The 17,861-nt window shown below is 35.7% G+C and overlaps 1 protein-coding gene across 3 annotated transcripts in view; it reads right to left on the bottom strand.

Moving 5' to 3' along the window:
* Positions 1-17,861, bottom strand: part of MANEA (mannosidase endo-alpha) — an 88,605-nt gene that overhangs the window by 23,285 nt on the left and 47,459 nt on the right. For all 3 annotated transcript variants that reach the window (XR_007128173.1, XM_047734095.1, XM_047734096.1), the window contains exon 3: positions 12,132-12,241. Coding sequence is in view for 2 of the 3 variants with exons in the window: in XM_047734095.1 (XP_047590051.1) it covers positions 12,132-12,241 (110 nt within the window). In the remaining variant the exon portion in view is untranslated. The remainder of the gene's footprint in view (positions 1-12,131; positions 12,242-17,861) is intronic.

Here is a 17,861-nt window from a genome sequence, read left to right as displayed (position 1 = left end):
TATACCCAATTTACCAACTTTTCACCACAAATTCATCCTATAACTTAACAAGGAAGGAAAAAAAGGGGGGAAAAGGAGATCACTCATAGTATAACATCTTTCAAATGGAGCTGAATAATAATCTTAAAAAAAAAAACACACATACACACAAACTAACTCCATGCAACTTTTAACAGCCAAAAATCTGCATGAGCCTGAAAAACACAATTTTCTTTTTTATTTGGCCTATGACTCCAGAGCCATAGGCCAAATAAATAATGGATGCTGGTGAACTAACAGTGTGAGAAATGTGACTTATATACAACATCGAAAAAAAAAACACTTGCTATTTTAAAATACTACACTTATTAAAATGCCAGACTATCAGTGGCTAAGTTGGTTCTTTCACTGGATCCTCCTGATTTTCTTTTACCTAGATGGATGGTTCAGTTCAGTCAGATTGTGATGTGATGATGTTATATAATTAACAGCCCTTTCCAAGACAAACATTTGTTTGTTGTACATAGTTATATGGACTGGCTATGATGGCGCTGCTCCAGACTGTGGATCAGGTTCAGATCTGCTCCATGTGCCTATCATTCTGGGTCCTAGGAAGAAAGAGCACCTGGGGCATGCTGTTTTAACAGAAGAGAAAAGGAATACAACCATGGAAGCACATACAGTGTGCTATATACCATACAGACATGGTATATATTATGTTTTTTCACATCTTATTAGCTAAAGCAAGCGATGAGGCCAAGGTGAACTTCAATGGGTCAGGAAGTACATCTACTCTGTTCCATGGAAGGGAAGGAAAGAAGGAATATTGACTAAACAACTACACAACCTACCAAAATGTATCTCACTCAAACACTATTTCATTGCTGTGCTGTGATATTTATTTATTTATTTATTTATTTTTTAGAGAGAGCATACAAATGGGTGTTAAGGGACAGAGAGAGAGGAAGGAGAGCAACAGACTCTCCACTAAGTGGGGAGCCCCACAGAAGGCTCAATCTCAAGAGCCTGAGATCATGACCTGAGCCAAATCAAGAGTCTGATGCTCAACCTACTGAGCCACCCACAAGAGTCTCTCACTGCTGTGTTTGTAAAGATACAGCAGGAAGGCAAAGATTTGGTGGAGAAGATTCAGCTCTGATTTTTATTATAGTTAAAAAGTACTACAACAGCCCTTGTTCCAATGAATATGCTAACAAATATATCAAAGATCAGATATCTAAATCTCTTTGAAAACTCATAATTTATATTTTGCTTTACTCATTTACTCTGCCCCCCTCAAGAAATTAATTAATCCACATTTGCCAAAGATAAAGCAAAACAAGTAACCAAAGTGTCAAACATCTGTTATTCTTGCTCATTTGTTTGACTTAAAAGCACTCACCTAAAGTAACTCTTGATGTTAATAAATAAAAATTGCAATTACAAAGTACTTAGTGACTAATACTAGTTAAACCATTATGTCAGCAAAACTAATTAGATATGACAAAAGCTTAACTGTGAGACAAACTCATTTCTTTTTCTTTTTTTTTTTTTTTTAAAGATTTTATTTATTTATTTGACAGAGAAATCAGAAGTAAGCAGAGAGGCAGGCAGAGAGAGAGGAGGAAGCAGGCTCCCTGCTGAGCAGAAAGCCCGATGTGGGGCTCGAACCCAGGACCTGGGATCATGACCTGAGCCGAAGGCAGCGGCTTAACCCACTGAGCCACCCAGGCGCCCCGACAAACTCATTTCTTAATAAACTCTCTATTGCTAAACCAAAAAAAAGTGTGAGAATAAAGGAAAAACCTTCTCAGCTCAAAAAGTAGAAAGGGAAGAGTAAACAAACCTGAGGAAACAATGATTAATTTTATCAATCAAGATTGAATAGAACTAATACATTAAAACTATTAGAATATCTTAAAAAATCCATTAGAATATTTTTTAAAAAAATGATAAACTGAAGGGCTGCTGTTTTGACAGGAAGAGGCTAAGCAACTCTGAGCTAACCAAATTGTGGAAAGGGGGGGATATTTCCTTGTGCTGAAAATTAGCAAGGGCAAAAAGAGTTGTTACTAATAAACCCACTTATTTTACTATTAAAATTTCAGGTGTGGTAAGTTATGCACATTGTAGGCCCCAGTTTATTATCACAGAACTCATAATGTTATTCATCACTTCTATGATTGCCTTAGAACTTTAATTTTAGTAAGCTACTGTCATTCTTTAAGCATTAACTTTTCTTTGTATTTGCAGGCAAAGTTTCCATTCTTTATAAAAACAGGATATATTACACTCTATCTAATTATAAGAAATACCTGCTCAACAACACTACAGAAATCACACAAAAACTCAATAAATAAAACCATCTTATGGCTTCATCCTGTCATTTTACAAATGAGGACGATAAGACAAGATGATGAAGTAACTAATATATAATTCCAAAGCTGAGATTAACTCCAGTCTCCTGGTTCCTGGTCTACTTTTGTAAGCACTGCATAGTTGCTCCCCAGAAATAAGGCCAAGAAATTATCCTAAACATTTTGTAAAATATTAGCCTGTCTGGTTCCGAATGTTTCTGATCATTAGGTATAAAAGCTGAAGCACAGAGAGACCAAGTATACTGGCAAACAGATTATCTTTGCCACATTCTGTTTAAAGGAAGCTTTAAAGAGAAGAAAACCAAACCTATCCTCATGTATCAGAACATCCTCACTTTACTTTTAAACTCTTAAAAGTATATAGTAAAAAAGCCAGCTTTGAGTTTTGAAGGCCTCTTCCCTCTCATCTCCCAGAATTAGAGAACCTAGAACTACATGGACAGAAGAATGGCCTTTGGACTTGTATTGTGGAAGATAAATCATATTATCCAGTTTCAGACCTGGTGCCAGGATTTGCAAGGTCTGCATATTTGCCAATTTCAAGTGCCAATGAGAGCTTACTGAATGGTACTAGGGGACATGGCAAATGACAGCTCTTTCCAGTCAGCTAATTTAGGAGATGTTGTTGCCTTAAGAGCTTTAGGATTATAAACTAGAAAAAGAAGGCTTTATAGACAGGATTTGGAGGTGGGGGTGCGGAAGAACTTGCCTACTTAGCTGAAACTGTTTCCCTAGAGTTCCAGTTCTACTCCCTCATAAATTACTGAATCCTTAAACTGCAAAAGAAGTATTAAAACTGATCTTTCAGACTTTTATTTGGAAATAAATATTTCAACAGTGGTCCACATCATCTCTTAGAGACCTCATTTAATTTACATGTACTGGACAAACCAGCCTGTCTTCCATTAGGATATATAAATTTCAAGACATTTCAGAGCAAATAAAAAACCTCTGTGATTTTTAGTTGTAACAACCTGAGAATTCAGAATAAATAGTCTCTAAGTGAAAAGATACTCTGATTCCCATTTTCATTAAGACTTGTTAACACACTACCTTAAAAAACAGGAATAAACATGAAGAAAAGTGCACAGTCTAAGAGTTATTAGACATGAAAATTATTGCTTAAGGACAAGAACAGTAGAACAGATAATGCAAAAAAGCTAAATCAGTATCATAAAGACAAGGTTATTAATAAACATTCCTTTTACACTTCATTCTAAATGATTCCTGAGTTATATAATCGAATCTCATATAAAGTGCTTTATTTTGGGGCTATTATGTTTCATTGATCTCTTTCTGTATACTAATGCTAATACCATACTCTTAATACCTGGCATTTGACAGTACATTTCATTATTTGGAAAAACAAGTTTTCCCTTCATTAACATTTTTAAAGTCTTTTTTTTTTTTTTTAAGATTTTATGGTTTAAATAAACATAAGATTCTGTTTTCTGCTCAGGTCATGGTCCTGAGGTCCTGGGATCAGGTCCCATATCAAGCCCCTGCTCAGCAGGGAGTCTGTATCTCCCTCTCCCTCTGCTGCTCTCTCTCTCTCTCTGTGTCATATAATAAAATATTAAAAAAAAAAAGTGTTTTTTAGAGAGAGAGTGCCTTGTGGGCAAGCATGAGCGGGGGAGGGGCAAAGCGACAGGAAGAGGGAAAGGCAGACTCCTGCTGAGCCCTGAGTCCAACAGGGGGCTAATCTCAGGATGACCCTGAGATCATGACCTGAGCTGAAGTCAGATGCTTAACGGACTGAGCCACACAGGCACCCCTCAAAGTCTTATTTTTTTTTCCAATTTATTTATAAACTTTAGAATTAGGTGGTTAAATTCTGTATTTAAAATCTCATCAGAATTTTTCATTGGGATTACATTAAATTTATAAATTATATTAAAATATAAAATACAGGGGGAGCCTGGGTGGCTCAGTTGGTTAAACATCTGCTTTCAGTTCAGATCATGATCTTGCGATGGAGCCCTAAATCGGGCTTCCTGCTCAGGGGGAGCCTGCTTCTCCCTCTCCCTTTGCCACTCCCCACCACTCATGCTCCTGTGCTCGCTCTCTCTCAAATGAGTGGATAAATAGTAGAATATATATAGTATATATATAGTGTGTGTGTATATATATATATATATATATACAAATGAACGAAAGAATGGCTACTTGGCAATTTTGAATCTTCACATTAAATTCATGTTTCTCTGTTTATGCAAGTCTTTTATATCCTTTCATAAAATGCCATAGATTTTTTCATAAGTCTACTGCTATCCTATTTCCAGTGTACATTTTCTCCATTTTTTTCCTCCTGTTAATATAGGAATCCTATTGACTCATATATTCTTTGGTTTCAACCACCTTACTGGACTCATTACATACAAGATTTTAGATGCTTTTCATGAGTTTGATAGGTATTTTCCATTTGCAAAGAATAGTAATTTTACTTAGAACATTTTTTCTTTTTGTATTTTTAGTTAAAATGATTTGTTCAGAAACTCTGGAACAGGGGTGCCTAAGTGGCTCAATCGGTTAAGTGTCTGCCTTTGGCTGGGGTCATGATCCTGGGATCCTTTGGGGATCCAGCCCATCATTGGGCTCCTTGCTCAGTGGGGAGTCTGCTTCTACCCCTGCCTTTCTCCCTGCTTGTGCTCTCTCTGTCAAATAAATATATAAAATTAAAAAAAAAAAAAGAATCTCTGTAATAGTATTAAGTAATACTGATGACAGAAGACATTCACTGATTTTGGTTTAATGAGCATGATACCACTGCTTTTCCATTACGGATGGTGTTTGAGGGGCGCCTGGGTGACTCAGTGGGTTAAGCGTCTGCCTTTGGCTCAGGTCATGATCTCAGGGTCCTGGGATCTAGCCAGAGGGCTCCCTGATCAGCTTCTCCCTCTGCACCTACCGCCCTGCTTATACTCTCTCTCTCTCGAATAAATAAATCTTAAAAAAAAAAAAAAGATGGTGTTTGATATGTTAGTAAAAGACCTCATCTATCAAGTTAAAGAACTCACAACAGATTTATTAATGAGTTTTTATTTCCTTGAAATTTCAGTACCTGTTATTTTATCTCCAGCAAATAATTAAATTTAATTAACGATATAGTGCTGTGTGCCAGACACTGAGTACTTTTCATGGATTACCTCATATAATGTTTATAAACACTCTGTAAAGTACATTTTCTTACTTCTTCCAACTTGAGAAATGAAAAAACTGAGGCACAAGAGTCACATAGTTCTTATAAGTGATTGAGCCAGGACTGAATACAGAGATTTGTATTCAGATTTTATACTCTTGATACCATTCTTAGATTCTCGCTAATGAGCACTTATCTAAGTTTTCTTTAGAAATTTTGCACATATTTTCATTAGTAAGATCAGTCTATAAACCTTTTTTTTTTTTTAAAGGATTATTTACTTATTTAAGAGAGAGGGAATGTGCACAAGTGGGGGATAAGGGCAGACATACTCCCCCCCACCCCCGCCCCGGGAACAGGGAGCCTGACTCGGGGCTTGATCCTAGGACTCTGAGATCATGAACCGCGCTGACAGCAGATGCTTAACTGACTGAGCCCCCCAGGTGCCCAGGCTATAAATCTCATGCTATACTTGTTTGGTTGGTTTATCCAATAGGTAAAACAAGAGAATATGGCAAAAGTGATAGTCACATCTAAGATTAGGTCAAGAAAACACTGCAGCATCTCCATTGGACTCTCTCAGATCATTCACTATGGGGAAAGTAGCTGCCATGTCTTAAGGAGACTCAGGTAGCTCTATGCAGAGGCTTAAAAGAACCAAAACTCCCATTCCAATAGCTGAAAGGAACTGAGGGCCTGTGAAGTGGTACATGAGAATGCTTGGAAGGAACCTACAACCTTTAGATAACTATAGTTCCAGTAAACAGATTTGACTATAACCTCTTAGGAAAGTCTGACCAGACCTACCAGGTTAAGACACTTTCAGATTCTCAACTTTCAGACAACGGATGAGATTATACAAATTTGTTGCTTTAAACTGCAGAATTTTAGGGTAATTTGTTATACAACAATAAATAATGAATAAACTTGCCATTGTATTTCAGTACCATAAGAATCTGCTGTTTCTTCAAAGGTTGACTAGAAGTGCCAGGTGAAATTTGATGCTCTGGAAAGACATGTTCAATAAACTTAAAAAAATTTTTTCTAGGATACAAGTCAATTCAGATTGTTTAAACTTCTTTCTGTACATAAATTTATTTTTTTGTATTTTTTTTTGTTTTTTTTCTAAGAAAATGGCCGATTTCTTATAGATTTTAAATATGGTGATATAAAATCTAAAACTCTCTTCTGCATGGTATATACCTATTTTTTTTTTCCTTTTTTAATCTCACCAGTGACTTTGCTGTTTTGTAAGTGAAAAAATGATGGATATACACAGGCTACTGATTTGAAGGTTCTGTATTCTATTTAATTGCTTACTTCATCCTTATAAATTTCTCCTCCTTTTAGCTTATTACTGCTATCCCAATATAGTATTAATAATGCAGTAATTTTGTCAGTGCTATTTATTTTTTATCATCTTAAATTTCACTCTTGATTTTTCTTTTTAAGTGTTATTTTAATTAGAATCTTACAATTATTTTTTTAATTTGATGTCTTTTAAATGTTTCATATGGCCTTAAATATTTAGTTATACTGAATATAGCCAAGGAATGCAGAATCTATGATTATATTATAGTTCTTGTGAATTTATTATGATTAATGTTGCCACCTTCTACATAACCAGTTTTTGAAAAGTGTGAATAAAAACAATGCTTATTCTCTTGCTATTTAGTATAAAATTTTCCTTTGGAGTGCTACTGCAATCCTTTTAATCATTTCTATTTGTTTCCATGATTCATTAATTTCCAAAAGAAATAAAATCTTACACTGTGAAAATATTTCCCCCATTTGTAACACACTTTAATATATGGGTAGAATATACTTGCTCTGGGACACCTGGGTGGCTCAGTCAGTTAAGCATCTGCTCAGGTCATGATCCCAGGGTCCTGGGATTAAGTTCTTGTATCAGGCTCCTTCCTCAGCAGGAAGCCTGCTTCTCCCTCTACCTGCTGCTCCCCCTGCTTGCATACTCTCTCCCTCTACCTGACAAAGAAAATTAAAAAAAAAAATAAATAAATAAAAGGATATACTTGGTCTTACAGATGTTTTCAGAATTTCACCAGTATCTTTCTTATACGTACATAAATAGGTGTATATACGTGTGTGTGTGGTGGGGGGGGTGTATGTGTTAAATACAGCTTGAGTAAATATCAGATTTTGACAAATTTTTAGAGTGGCAGTTTCTTTTTCAATTACTTTATAGATACTTAAATTCACATGGTTAACAACTCTTGTTTTCAATACATATTTGATATCTAAGATATTTAAAAATCTAATCACTATATTATCTTCATAAAAGAACACTTCAATTATTTTCTACTAAGCAAACAATAAGTAAATGAGTGTAATATATGTATATAAAATAGTAAGAGATCTTTAATAAATTATAATGTACACAAGTTTGGAATTCATGATAGAATTTTTTTATGGAAAAATAGAGTATTAGAAAAGATTCTCATTTATATTTGCAAATATTTTAATAAAAGTATCTATTCCAAAAACTAATATCCTCATGTCCAAAAGAATTAACTTATAAGTAGCTTGATAATAAAATTAAATATCTTCAGAGGGTCCAATTCAAGATGGTGACATAGGAGGATCCTTAACTCACCTCCTCCCATGGATATACCAAATCTACAACTATGTGCAAAACAATTTCCTCTGTAAGAAATCCAAAAAGTAGCTGAATTACTTCTGTACATTAGGCTAACAAGGAAAAGAAAAAAAAGTTGAAATGGATAGGACAGGCTGAGACACAATCTAACCATAAACCCCACTATCAATGCAGCAGTCCGCAATCATGATGGACACAGAAGCAAAAACCGTCAACAAAATATTAATAAACTGAATTCAATACATTAAAAAGATCATACACCATGATTAAATGGGATTTATTCCAGGAACACAAGAATGGTTTAACATCAGCAAATCGTCAATGTGAAACACAACATTAATTAAGAATAAAAAGGATATCATCTAAATAGATAAAAAAAGCATTCGGGGCGCCTGGGTGGCTCAGTGGGTTAAAGCCTCTGCCTTCGGCTCAGGTCATGATCCCAGGATCCTGGGATCGAGCCCCGCATCGGGCTCTCTGCTCAGTGGGGAGCCTGCTTCCTCCTCTCTCTCTGCCTGCCTCTCTGCCTACTTGTGATCTCTGTCTGTCAAATAAATAAATAAAATATTAAAAAAAAGCATTCAACAAGATTCAATATCCATTTATGATAAAATTATCAACAAAGTGGATCTAGAGTAAATGTATCTCAAAATAGTAAAGGCTATATATAACAAGCCTCCACCTAACATCACAGCCAAAGGAGAAATACTGAATGTATTTTCCTGTAAGATCACAAACAAGACAAGGATGCCTATTCTCACCACTTTTATTTAGCATACTGTTCAAATTCCCAGCCAGAGCAACAACACAAGAAAAAGAAATGAAAGGAATGCAAATTTGAAAGGAAACAACTGTCATTATTTGCAGATGATATAAAAAAGTCTAAAACTTCATCAAAAAGCCATTAGAATATAGAATTTACTATTTATACACTACAAATGCAAAATTTAGTAAAGAATACAACAAAACCAGTATATAAATACAACAAAACCAGTATATAAATACAACAAAACCAGTATATAAAAATGTTGGTATTTCTATTCACTAATAATGAGCTAAAAGAGAAATTAAGAATAAAATACCAAAGAATAAATTTTACTAAGAAGGGACAGATCTTGGGGCGCCTGGGTGGCTCAGTGGGTTAAGCCTCTGCCTTTGGCTCAGGTCATGATCCCAGAGTTCTGGGATCAAGCCCTACATCGGGCTATCTGCTCAGCGGGAAGCCTGCTTCCGCAACCTCTCTCTGCCTGCCTCTCTGCCTACTTGTGATCTCTCTCTCTCTGTCAGATAAATAAATAAAATTAAAAAAAAAAAAGGGACAGATCTTGACACTGACAAGTATAAGACATTAATGAAAACAAAGTGAAGAAAACACAAATGAAAAGATACTCTATGCTCATAAACTAAAAGAACTAATATTGTTAAAATATCCATACTACACAAAGCAACATATAGATTCAATACAATCCCTATGACTAGTCCAATGACATTTTCAACAGAAATGGAACAAATATTCCTAAAACTTGTATGGAACCATGAGAACCAAAGCAATCTTGAGAAAGGAAAAAGAAACCTGGAAGTATCAAGGTCCCTAACTTCAAATTGTATAACAAAGGTACAGTAATCAAAACAGTATGGTACTTGCAAAAACACAAAAAAACAAAACCAGAAGCAGATCAATGGAACATACAGAATAGAAAGCCTCACTCCCCCCAACCAAAAAAAAAAAAAAAAAAAAAAAAATTCATGTAGATATCATCAATTAATCTTCAACAACAGAGCCAAGAATATACACAATGGGGAAAGGCCAGTCTCTTCAACAAATTGTGTTTCGAAAACTGGACAGCTACATGCAAAAAAATGAAACTGAACCACTAAATCACACCATATACAAAATTAACTTAAATGGATTAAAATCTTAAACATAAGTCTAGAAAGTATAAAACTTTTGGAATACAACATTGGTGATAAACTCCTTGACAAAGGTATTAGTGATGATTTTTTGGATTTGACACCAAAAGGCAAAGGCTACAAAGGCAAAAATAAACAAGTGGGACTACATCAAACTAAAAAGCTTCTGCACAACAATGTTAAAGGCAACCTAGGAAACAGGAGAAAATATCTGCATATCATATATCTGATAAGGAGTTAATATCCAAAATCAATTTTAAAAAGCATACGATCTAATTTAAAAAGGGGCAGAAGTTCAGAATATTTTTCCTAATAAGATATCTGGATGGCCAACAGGTACCTGAAGACGTGCTCATCCTCACTCATTATCAGGGAAATGTAAATCAAACCACAATGAGATACACCTCGCACCTACTAGTATAGCTATTATCAAAAAGACAAGAAATAACCAGTGTTGGGAGCACATGGGTTGCTCAGTCAGTCGCACATCCAGCTCTTGGTTTCTGTCCAGTCATGATCTCAGGATCATGGGATCAAGTCCCCCAAAAGGATCTATGCTCCACGTGGAGTTGAGATGCTCCTTCTCTCCCTCTGCCCCTAGCCCCACCCATGGACACACAGGCCCTCCCTTTCTCTCCAAAATAAATCAATCTTTAAGAAATAACACGTGTTGGAGAGGATGGGGAGAAAAGAGAACCCTTGTGCACTGTTGGAGGGAATATAAATTGATGCAGCCACTATGGAAAACACTATGGAAGTACTTTAAAGAATTAAAAATAAAACTACAAAGGGGGAGACAAATCATGAGACTGTGGACTCTGAGAAACAAACTGAGGGTTTTGGAGGAGACGGGCGTGGGGGTTTGGGTGAGCCTCGTGGTGGGTATTACCGAGGGCACGTATTGCATGGAGCACTGGGTGTGGTGCATAAGCAATGATTTTTGGAACACTGAAAAACAAAACAAAACAAAAACAAACAAACAATAAACTACATATGATCCAGCAGTTCCCCTTCGGTTATTTATCCAAAGGAAACAAAACAAGTTCAAAAAAATACTGATGTTTACTTCACAATTACAAGCGTACCTCAGACATTACAGGTTCGGTTCCAGACCACACAATAAAGTGAATATTGTAAAAAAGTGAGTCAAATGAATTTTTTGGCTTCCCAGTGCATTCAAAGTTCATCTTACACCATGCTGTAGTCTGTTAAGTTTGTAATAGCATTATGTCTAAAACACTATGTATCTTAATTAAAAGACACTTTATTTCTAAAAAATGCTAGCCATCATTTGATCTTTCAGCAAGTCATAATCACTCATCACAGATTGCCTTAAGATATATAATGAAAAAGTTTGAAATATTGTAAGAATTACCAAAATGTGACACAGAACATGAAGCAAATGCTGTTGGAAAAATGCCAATATATTTGCTATATGAAGGTTTGTCACAAAACTTCAATTATTAAAAAAATGTAGTATGTGCAAAGCACAAAATCTAAATGCAACAAAATGAGGTGTGCCTCATTCACAATAGCCAAGAACTGGAAATAACCTAAATGTCCGTTAATGGATGGAAAAATAAAATGTGGCCTATACACAAGGCAAATATTATTGTGCAACAAAAAGAAGGAAATCTCATCGTTTGCTACAACACAGATGGACCTTGAGGACATTATGCTATGTGAAATAAGCCTGGCAAAGACAAATATCCTATGATCTCACTTACATGTGGAATTGAAAAAAAAAAAAACACCTCATAGATATAGATAACAGATGTATGATTGTCTGAGGTGGGGGTGGAGAGGGGGTGAAATGGGTGAAGATGGTTAAAAGGTACAACTTCCAGTCATAAGGAAAAAAAAAAAAAAACTAGGTATATAATGTACAGCATAGTCACTACAGTTAATATTGTATGATGCATTTGAAAGCCACTAAGAGAATAGATCTTAAAAATTCTTAACACAGGAAAAAATTTGTAATTGTGTAATGAATATTAACTAGACTTATTGTGATGATCACTTCACAAAATAAACACACCAAATCATTATGTTGAACACCTGAAACTAATGTAATGTCTATGATATCTCAAAAAAAAAAAAGAAATACCTTCAAATTATATTTATGAGCTTTATCCAAAATAGTTGGTACCAAGTCATCAGTATTTTCTCCATTCTCATCATTTGTACCAGGTGGGTACCAAGACAGGGCTAGTACACCTAAAAGAAAAGACCAAAAAGAAAAATAAATACAGAAGTGGGAGTAATTGCAGATATTCTTAAAAAAAAAAAAAAGAAAAAAAGAAAAAATTAAGGAGGCAGAATAAAGACCAAATTGTTAACAGCCAAAAAGAAACACATCCTCATAAGTTGTTGTTTTGTTACTTTACTAGATAGGATCTATGGTTATTTGATTACTTTATATTGTTATATTTATGAATTCTTTATCAAGTATGAATATATTTAAGTTAATAGGTTTTACTTTCCAGATTAGGTTTACAGAAAAACTGCACAGAAAGTACAGTTTCCATATATTCTCCTCTTACATACCTGCTCCCAACCCACATACAGTTCTTGTTATTAATATCTTGCATTTATATGATACACACACACACACACACACACACATATATATAATTTGTTATATGTGATGAACCAATACTGGCAGATCAACATTATATATATGTACATATATGCATATATGTACACACACTTGTGTGTGTGTATTTGTTACATGTGATGAACCAATATTGATGCATCATTATTAACCATAGCCCACAATTTAGATGAGGGCTCATTCTTTGTGATGTACAGCTGTATGGCTTCTGACAAAAGCATATGTGCCCACCATTAAGTATCATGCAGAATAGTTTTACAGACCTCAGAACCCACTGAAATCCATCTATTTATCCCTCCTCTCTCACTCCTCTCTCAATCCCCTGGATAATAATTGATCTTTTCAGTATCTCTATTGTTTTGTCTTTTCCACAATGCTATCTAGGTGGAATCCTACCAGTAACTTTTTCAGACTGGCTTCTTACACTTAGCAATACATAATAAAGGTTCATTTATATCTTTTTGTATATTTATAGATCATTTTTTTTACTGCTGCATGATAACTCATTTTATGGATGTACGACAATTTATCCATTCACTTCCTGGAACATACCATGGATGCTCCTAATTTGGGGCAATTAGGAAGATTCAAGAAAAAAAAAGTTTCTCCTTGTAGTACTTACTTTTGAAATGACACATTACAAAATAAGTTTTAGAAACATAAGCCCACAGGAAAAAAAAACAACAACCAAACTTACTTTGAAGGAATATTTGAAATCAACTATCAAAGCCTCACTTATATATGAAGAAATGGGAGACCAATAGAAAAACCTGCTTATTTCTATATTACCAACACACTTTTTAAGGCATGGACAAAAATACAATGGTACGAAAACAGAAACATGTGGAAATATAGGAACTGCAAGGTTAGAAACTGGCAGAGAACTAAATTATAATACTTAAACTTTACAGTCAACCTGCCATGTACAGAACAGCCCCATCTAGCGACACAAAACAGAACTTTCACTAAAGTTTACAGGAAAAAAGATGTCTACAGTCCTCTATCCACTCTGAAAATAAGAGAGCAGTAAGAACATGGAAGTAGAAAAATCATCTATAATACATAAAGTGCTTTAGAGAAGCTTATGATTAGCCATGAAGGGAATCTATTATATAGAGAAAAATGCCGGTAAGAAAAGTGGAAACAGTTGATCAAACATCTAAGCTGCCTAAGAGTCTAGCTTATAAAAAGAACAGTACCAATGGAGAGTCACAGTAAAACAACAACAACAACAACAAAAAAAAAACAAAACTCAATATAACTTAGGTAAAAATCATACAAAAAAAAAAAAGTTGAGACAAAATAGTAAAGAAAGGACATATAAAAGAAAGATTATGCCATGAAGCCTAGGAAAATTGTAAGCATAGCATTCTTCCATGAAATTCAAAACAAAAGATTCTTGTTTCTAGCAATAGATTAGGTTACACAGACCAACATTTCCATGAAAAAAATATTAAATAAAATATGGATTACAAAAAACTTCTTAGCCAAAGAGCTGAAGAGTAAGGGATTAGCTGTCCAAATTGAGGCAAAAAACATGAAATGAGCAAGGAAGTCAGTCTTCCCAAAACATAATTGGCAGAAGTAAACCAACCATCAAAAACAGTGGATAAAGTCCCAGGTTGACAGCGCTTGGGAAATTCTCTAGCTTTAAAGTGAGTAGTGTTTTCTACTGTACTGAATAACACAGATAAAGAACATTTTCATTATCACACTAAGTTCTACTGGACACTATTGCTAGATTGCTGATTCTCATAATACCCTAATCATTTCATTTTTATCTACTGATTTTTCTTCCTCCTTATTCTCACTGAAGTTATACTCTAAGGCTTGAAGAAAATGTTCTTTGTTCTTCATACTTTCAGCTTTTTATTGTATCAAATAATCATTTCCAAATGTCTAATTCTATCTCCACACTGTGCTCCACAATCTAATTTTTCCTTATACAGTATCTTTTGGACTATATCACTCCTGAGTTCTGAATAAGTAATGGCCTGGGAAACAAGTCAGTGATGGTCCTCCTTAGGAGGAGGACTGGACCACTTACAATGGTTATGAATCATCACAGCAACCAGAAGTTTCTCTAACACAAACTAAATATCATTTATAAGTAAGATTACTGCACATTTCTACTATCTCACTTGTGTAGTGAAAAGGGATATTCTTTGAGGTCTTTCCTCAGAATAGTAGCATTTCATTTTATTATTTTAAAAAATATATACTTATTTACCTTAGAGAGCACAAGACAGTGTGTACAAGTCAGAGGGAAGGGCAGAGGGAGTGAATCTTCAAGTAGACTCCCCACTAAGCTCAGAGCCCAACAAGGGACTCGATCTCATGACTCATGAGAGTACGACCTGAACTGAAACCAAGATCAAGCACGTAAATGACTGAGCCACCCAGGCACCCCTAACATTTTATTAAATGCAGATGTCGTATCAATCATGTTGTTCCTCCACAGCACACATCACAGGGCCTTCAATATAAGTGATACCCACTCTTGTGTGTGTGTGTGGACACATGATGAATCTAAACAGGATAATAGTTAAGAACATAAGATATGAAATCAGACAGACCTAGAGACTCAAGTTTCCATTCTATTATTTGATAGGTGTTTATCTTTAATTTAAATTTCCATTTGTAAAATGTGGATAAGTTCAGTTCATTCCCTAAAAGTGTGTTTTTAAAAGTATAGAGAATGACTTACATAGAATAAGACCCCCAAAAGTAATTACAAAGATGATAATGAAAAGATAATGGCAAATAAATTAGGATACATTTAACTCCACAGAACTTACGATAGCTTCCCTTATATTCAGGTACGTAACTTACTGTTTCCTTTAAACATATCAAACATTACTTCAAACTAAAGATTTAGCAGAAAGGCAAGCCCGGTTCCAGATATAAACAATATTATCACTACACAAGATAACCCATGTTCAACAAAAAATATAAGGCATATAAAAAAGCAAGGGAAAAAAAAAAAAAAAACTGTCAAGAGGCAAAACAGGCAACAGAAGCAGACTCTGATATGAATCAGATGCTGAAATAATTAGACAAGGAATATAAAATTACTGTGATTAAAACACTAAAGGATCTAATGGTAAACGATAGCCATTATATGTCGATCATCAGGTGGGAAGTTTCAGCAGAGATGAAAACTCTAAGAATCAAATAGTTCAGGGAAGATAAAGTAGGGTGACCCCAAGCTCACCTCCTCCCATGGACACACCTGTGAGATAATAGCTACATTTATGTAACTAGCTCTGAAAATGATCTGAAGACTGACAGAAAAGATCTTCCACAGTTAATCATACACAGGGAGTCACATCAAAAAGGTAGGAGTGGTGGAGTCACAGTTGGGAATCAAAACACTGGGTGAGATTAACCACAAACACTACTCACACTAGCAAAGAGAAGGGAGAGGATTAAACCTCACACCAGGCAAACAGAACACTGGGAAATGCCCTAGGAAGATGAGTCGCCATAACATCTGGCCTTGAAAACCAATGGGGCTTAACTTCAGGAGCTTTTAGTATCAGCAAAACTTAACTCCACTTATTTTGAAAATCAGCTAGGCTTAACTTCAGGAGAGTCAGACAATGATAGGAAACAGAGTCCTGCCTTTAAAAAGACAGAATTAAAAAAAAAAAAAAATCAACCAGAACCAAAGCATAATAGCAGCAGTTTGAAAAGTGCCTGTGGTATACATGAAGGAGAGTTACTTACTAATCTCAGAACATATGTTTGAGGGGTAGGCATCATTAGGAACTTCTCTAGAAACAAAAGTACTGGTGGGTGCCATTTCTCTTCCCCTCCCCAATGCTAGATAGCCAGACACTTGCAGGAGCCAGCAAAACACCACCTATTGTGCTATCACTATTTACCTTCAGACCTGCTGATCCAACCCTCCTGCATTGGCAAGCATCCCACCAAAGTGGTCCTGCCCCCCCCAATAACCTGCAAGTAGCCCCACTAGGGACCAGCACCACTCAAAAATGGTGCCTACCCTGGGGAGGGGGAAGATAATCCCATACAACAGAATGCCCACAGTTCCTGCATCAAAGACTCTTCACTGGCTGAGCAAAAAGTAAGGTTTGCTATTTGGTATCCCACAGTTGTGGCAGGCTAAGTTCAGAGAGCCTGACTACTGACCCCACCCACCTATGAAACTGCTGAGGCCTCAAACAGACTTCTCAATTGTACAAATTCTGCCTTGTTTACCCAAAGTAGGCAAAGCAGGTCACTGCAGTTGGCTGGGCTGAAGGCAAATGCAGTTCAGTCACAACATTAGAGCACACATAGCACGCAGAGGAGAAACCCCAGGAGTACCTGTTTCTGGTGACCAAGGGGGTACTGACAGGGTATCACAGGACTTCTACAGAAAGCACTACTTTTAAGACCAAGAGACATAGCTGACCTCCCTAATATATGGACACAGAGAGTTAGACAAAACGAGAAGATGGAGAAATATGTTCCAAGTGAAAGAACAAGACAAATCACATCAAAAGAGTTCAATGAAACTAAGATAAGCAAATATGCCTGATAGAGAATTCGATTCAAAGTAATGGGCATAAGGATAATCACTGGATTTGACAATAGAGTAGATGAACTCAGAACTTCCAACAAAGAAATGTGTAAAAAAGAACTAGTAAGGAATGTCAGCTAGGCATCTGCCTTCGGCTCAGGTCAGGATCACAGGGTCCTGGGATTGAGTCCCACATCAGGCTCCTTGCTTGGTGGGGAGCCTGCTTCTTCCTCTCCCACTCTCTCTGCTTGTGTGCACTCTTTCTTTGTCAAATAAGTAAGTAAATAAATAAAATCTTAAAAAAAAAAAAACAGAGATAAAGAACTCAACTGCTAAGATTAAAAAAAAATACATTAGAGGGAATCAACAGATTAGAGGATGCAGAATAGATCAGTAATCTGGAAAACAGGACAATGGAAGGCAAACTAAGCTGAACAAAAAAGAGAAAAGAGATTAATAAAACAGTAAGAATAGGTTAAGGAAACTCATTACCAAGTGAAATAACATTCCCTTTGTAGAAGTAATAGGAACAGGAGAGAGAGAAGGGAGGAGAAAATTTGAAAAAAATAAAGCTGAACACTTCCATAATGTGGGGAAGGAAACAGATACCACATCCAAAAAGCCCACATAGCCCCCAACAAGGTGAACCCAAGGTCCACACCAAGACACATAAGTAAAATGGCAAAGAGTAATGA

The sequence above is a fragment of the Lutra lutra genome, chromosome 6 (genome assembly GCF_902655055.1).
Source record: "Lutra lutra chromosome 6, mLutLut1.2, whole genome shotgun sequence".
Taxonomy (NCBI): domain Eukaryota; kingdom Metazoa; phylum Chordata; class Mammalia; order Carnivora; family Mustelidae; genus Lutra; species Lutra lutra.
The sequence above is the reverse complement of the archived record's forward strand: the minus strand, read 5'-3'. Positions and strand labels throughout refer to the sequence as shown.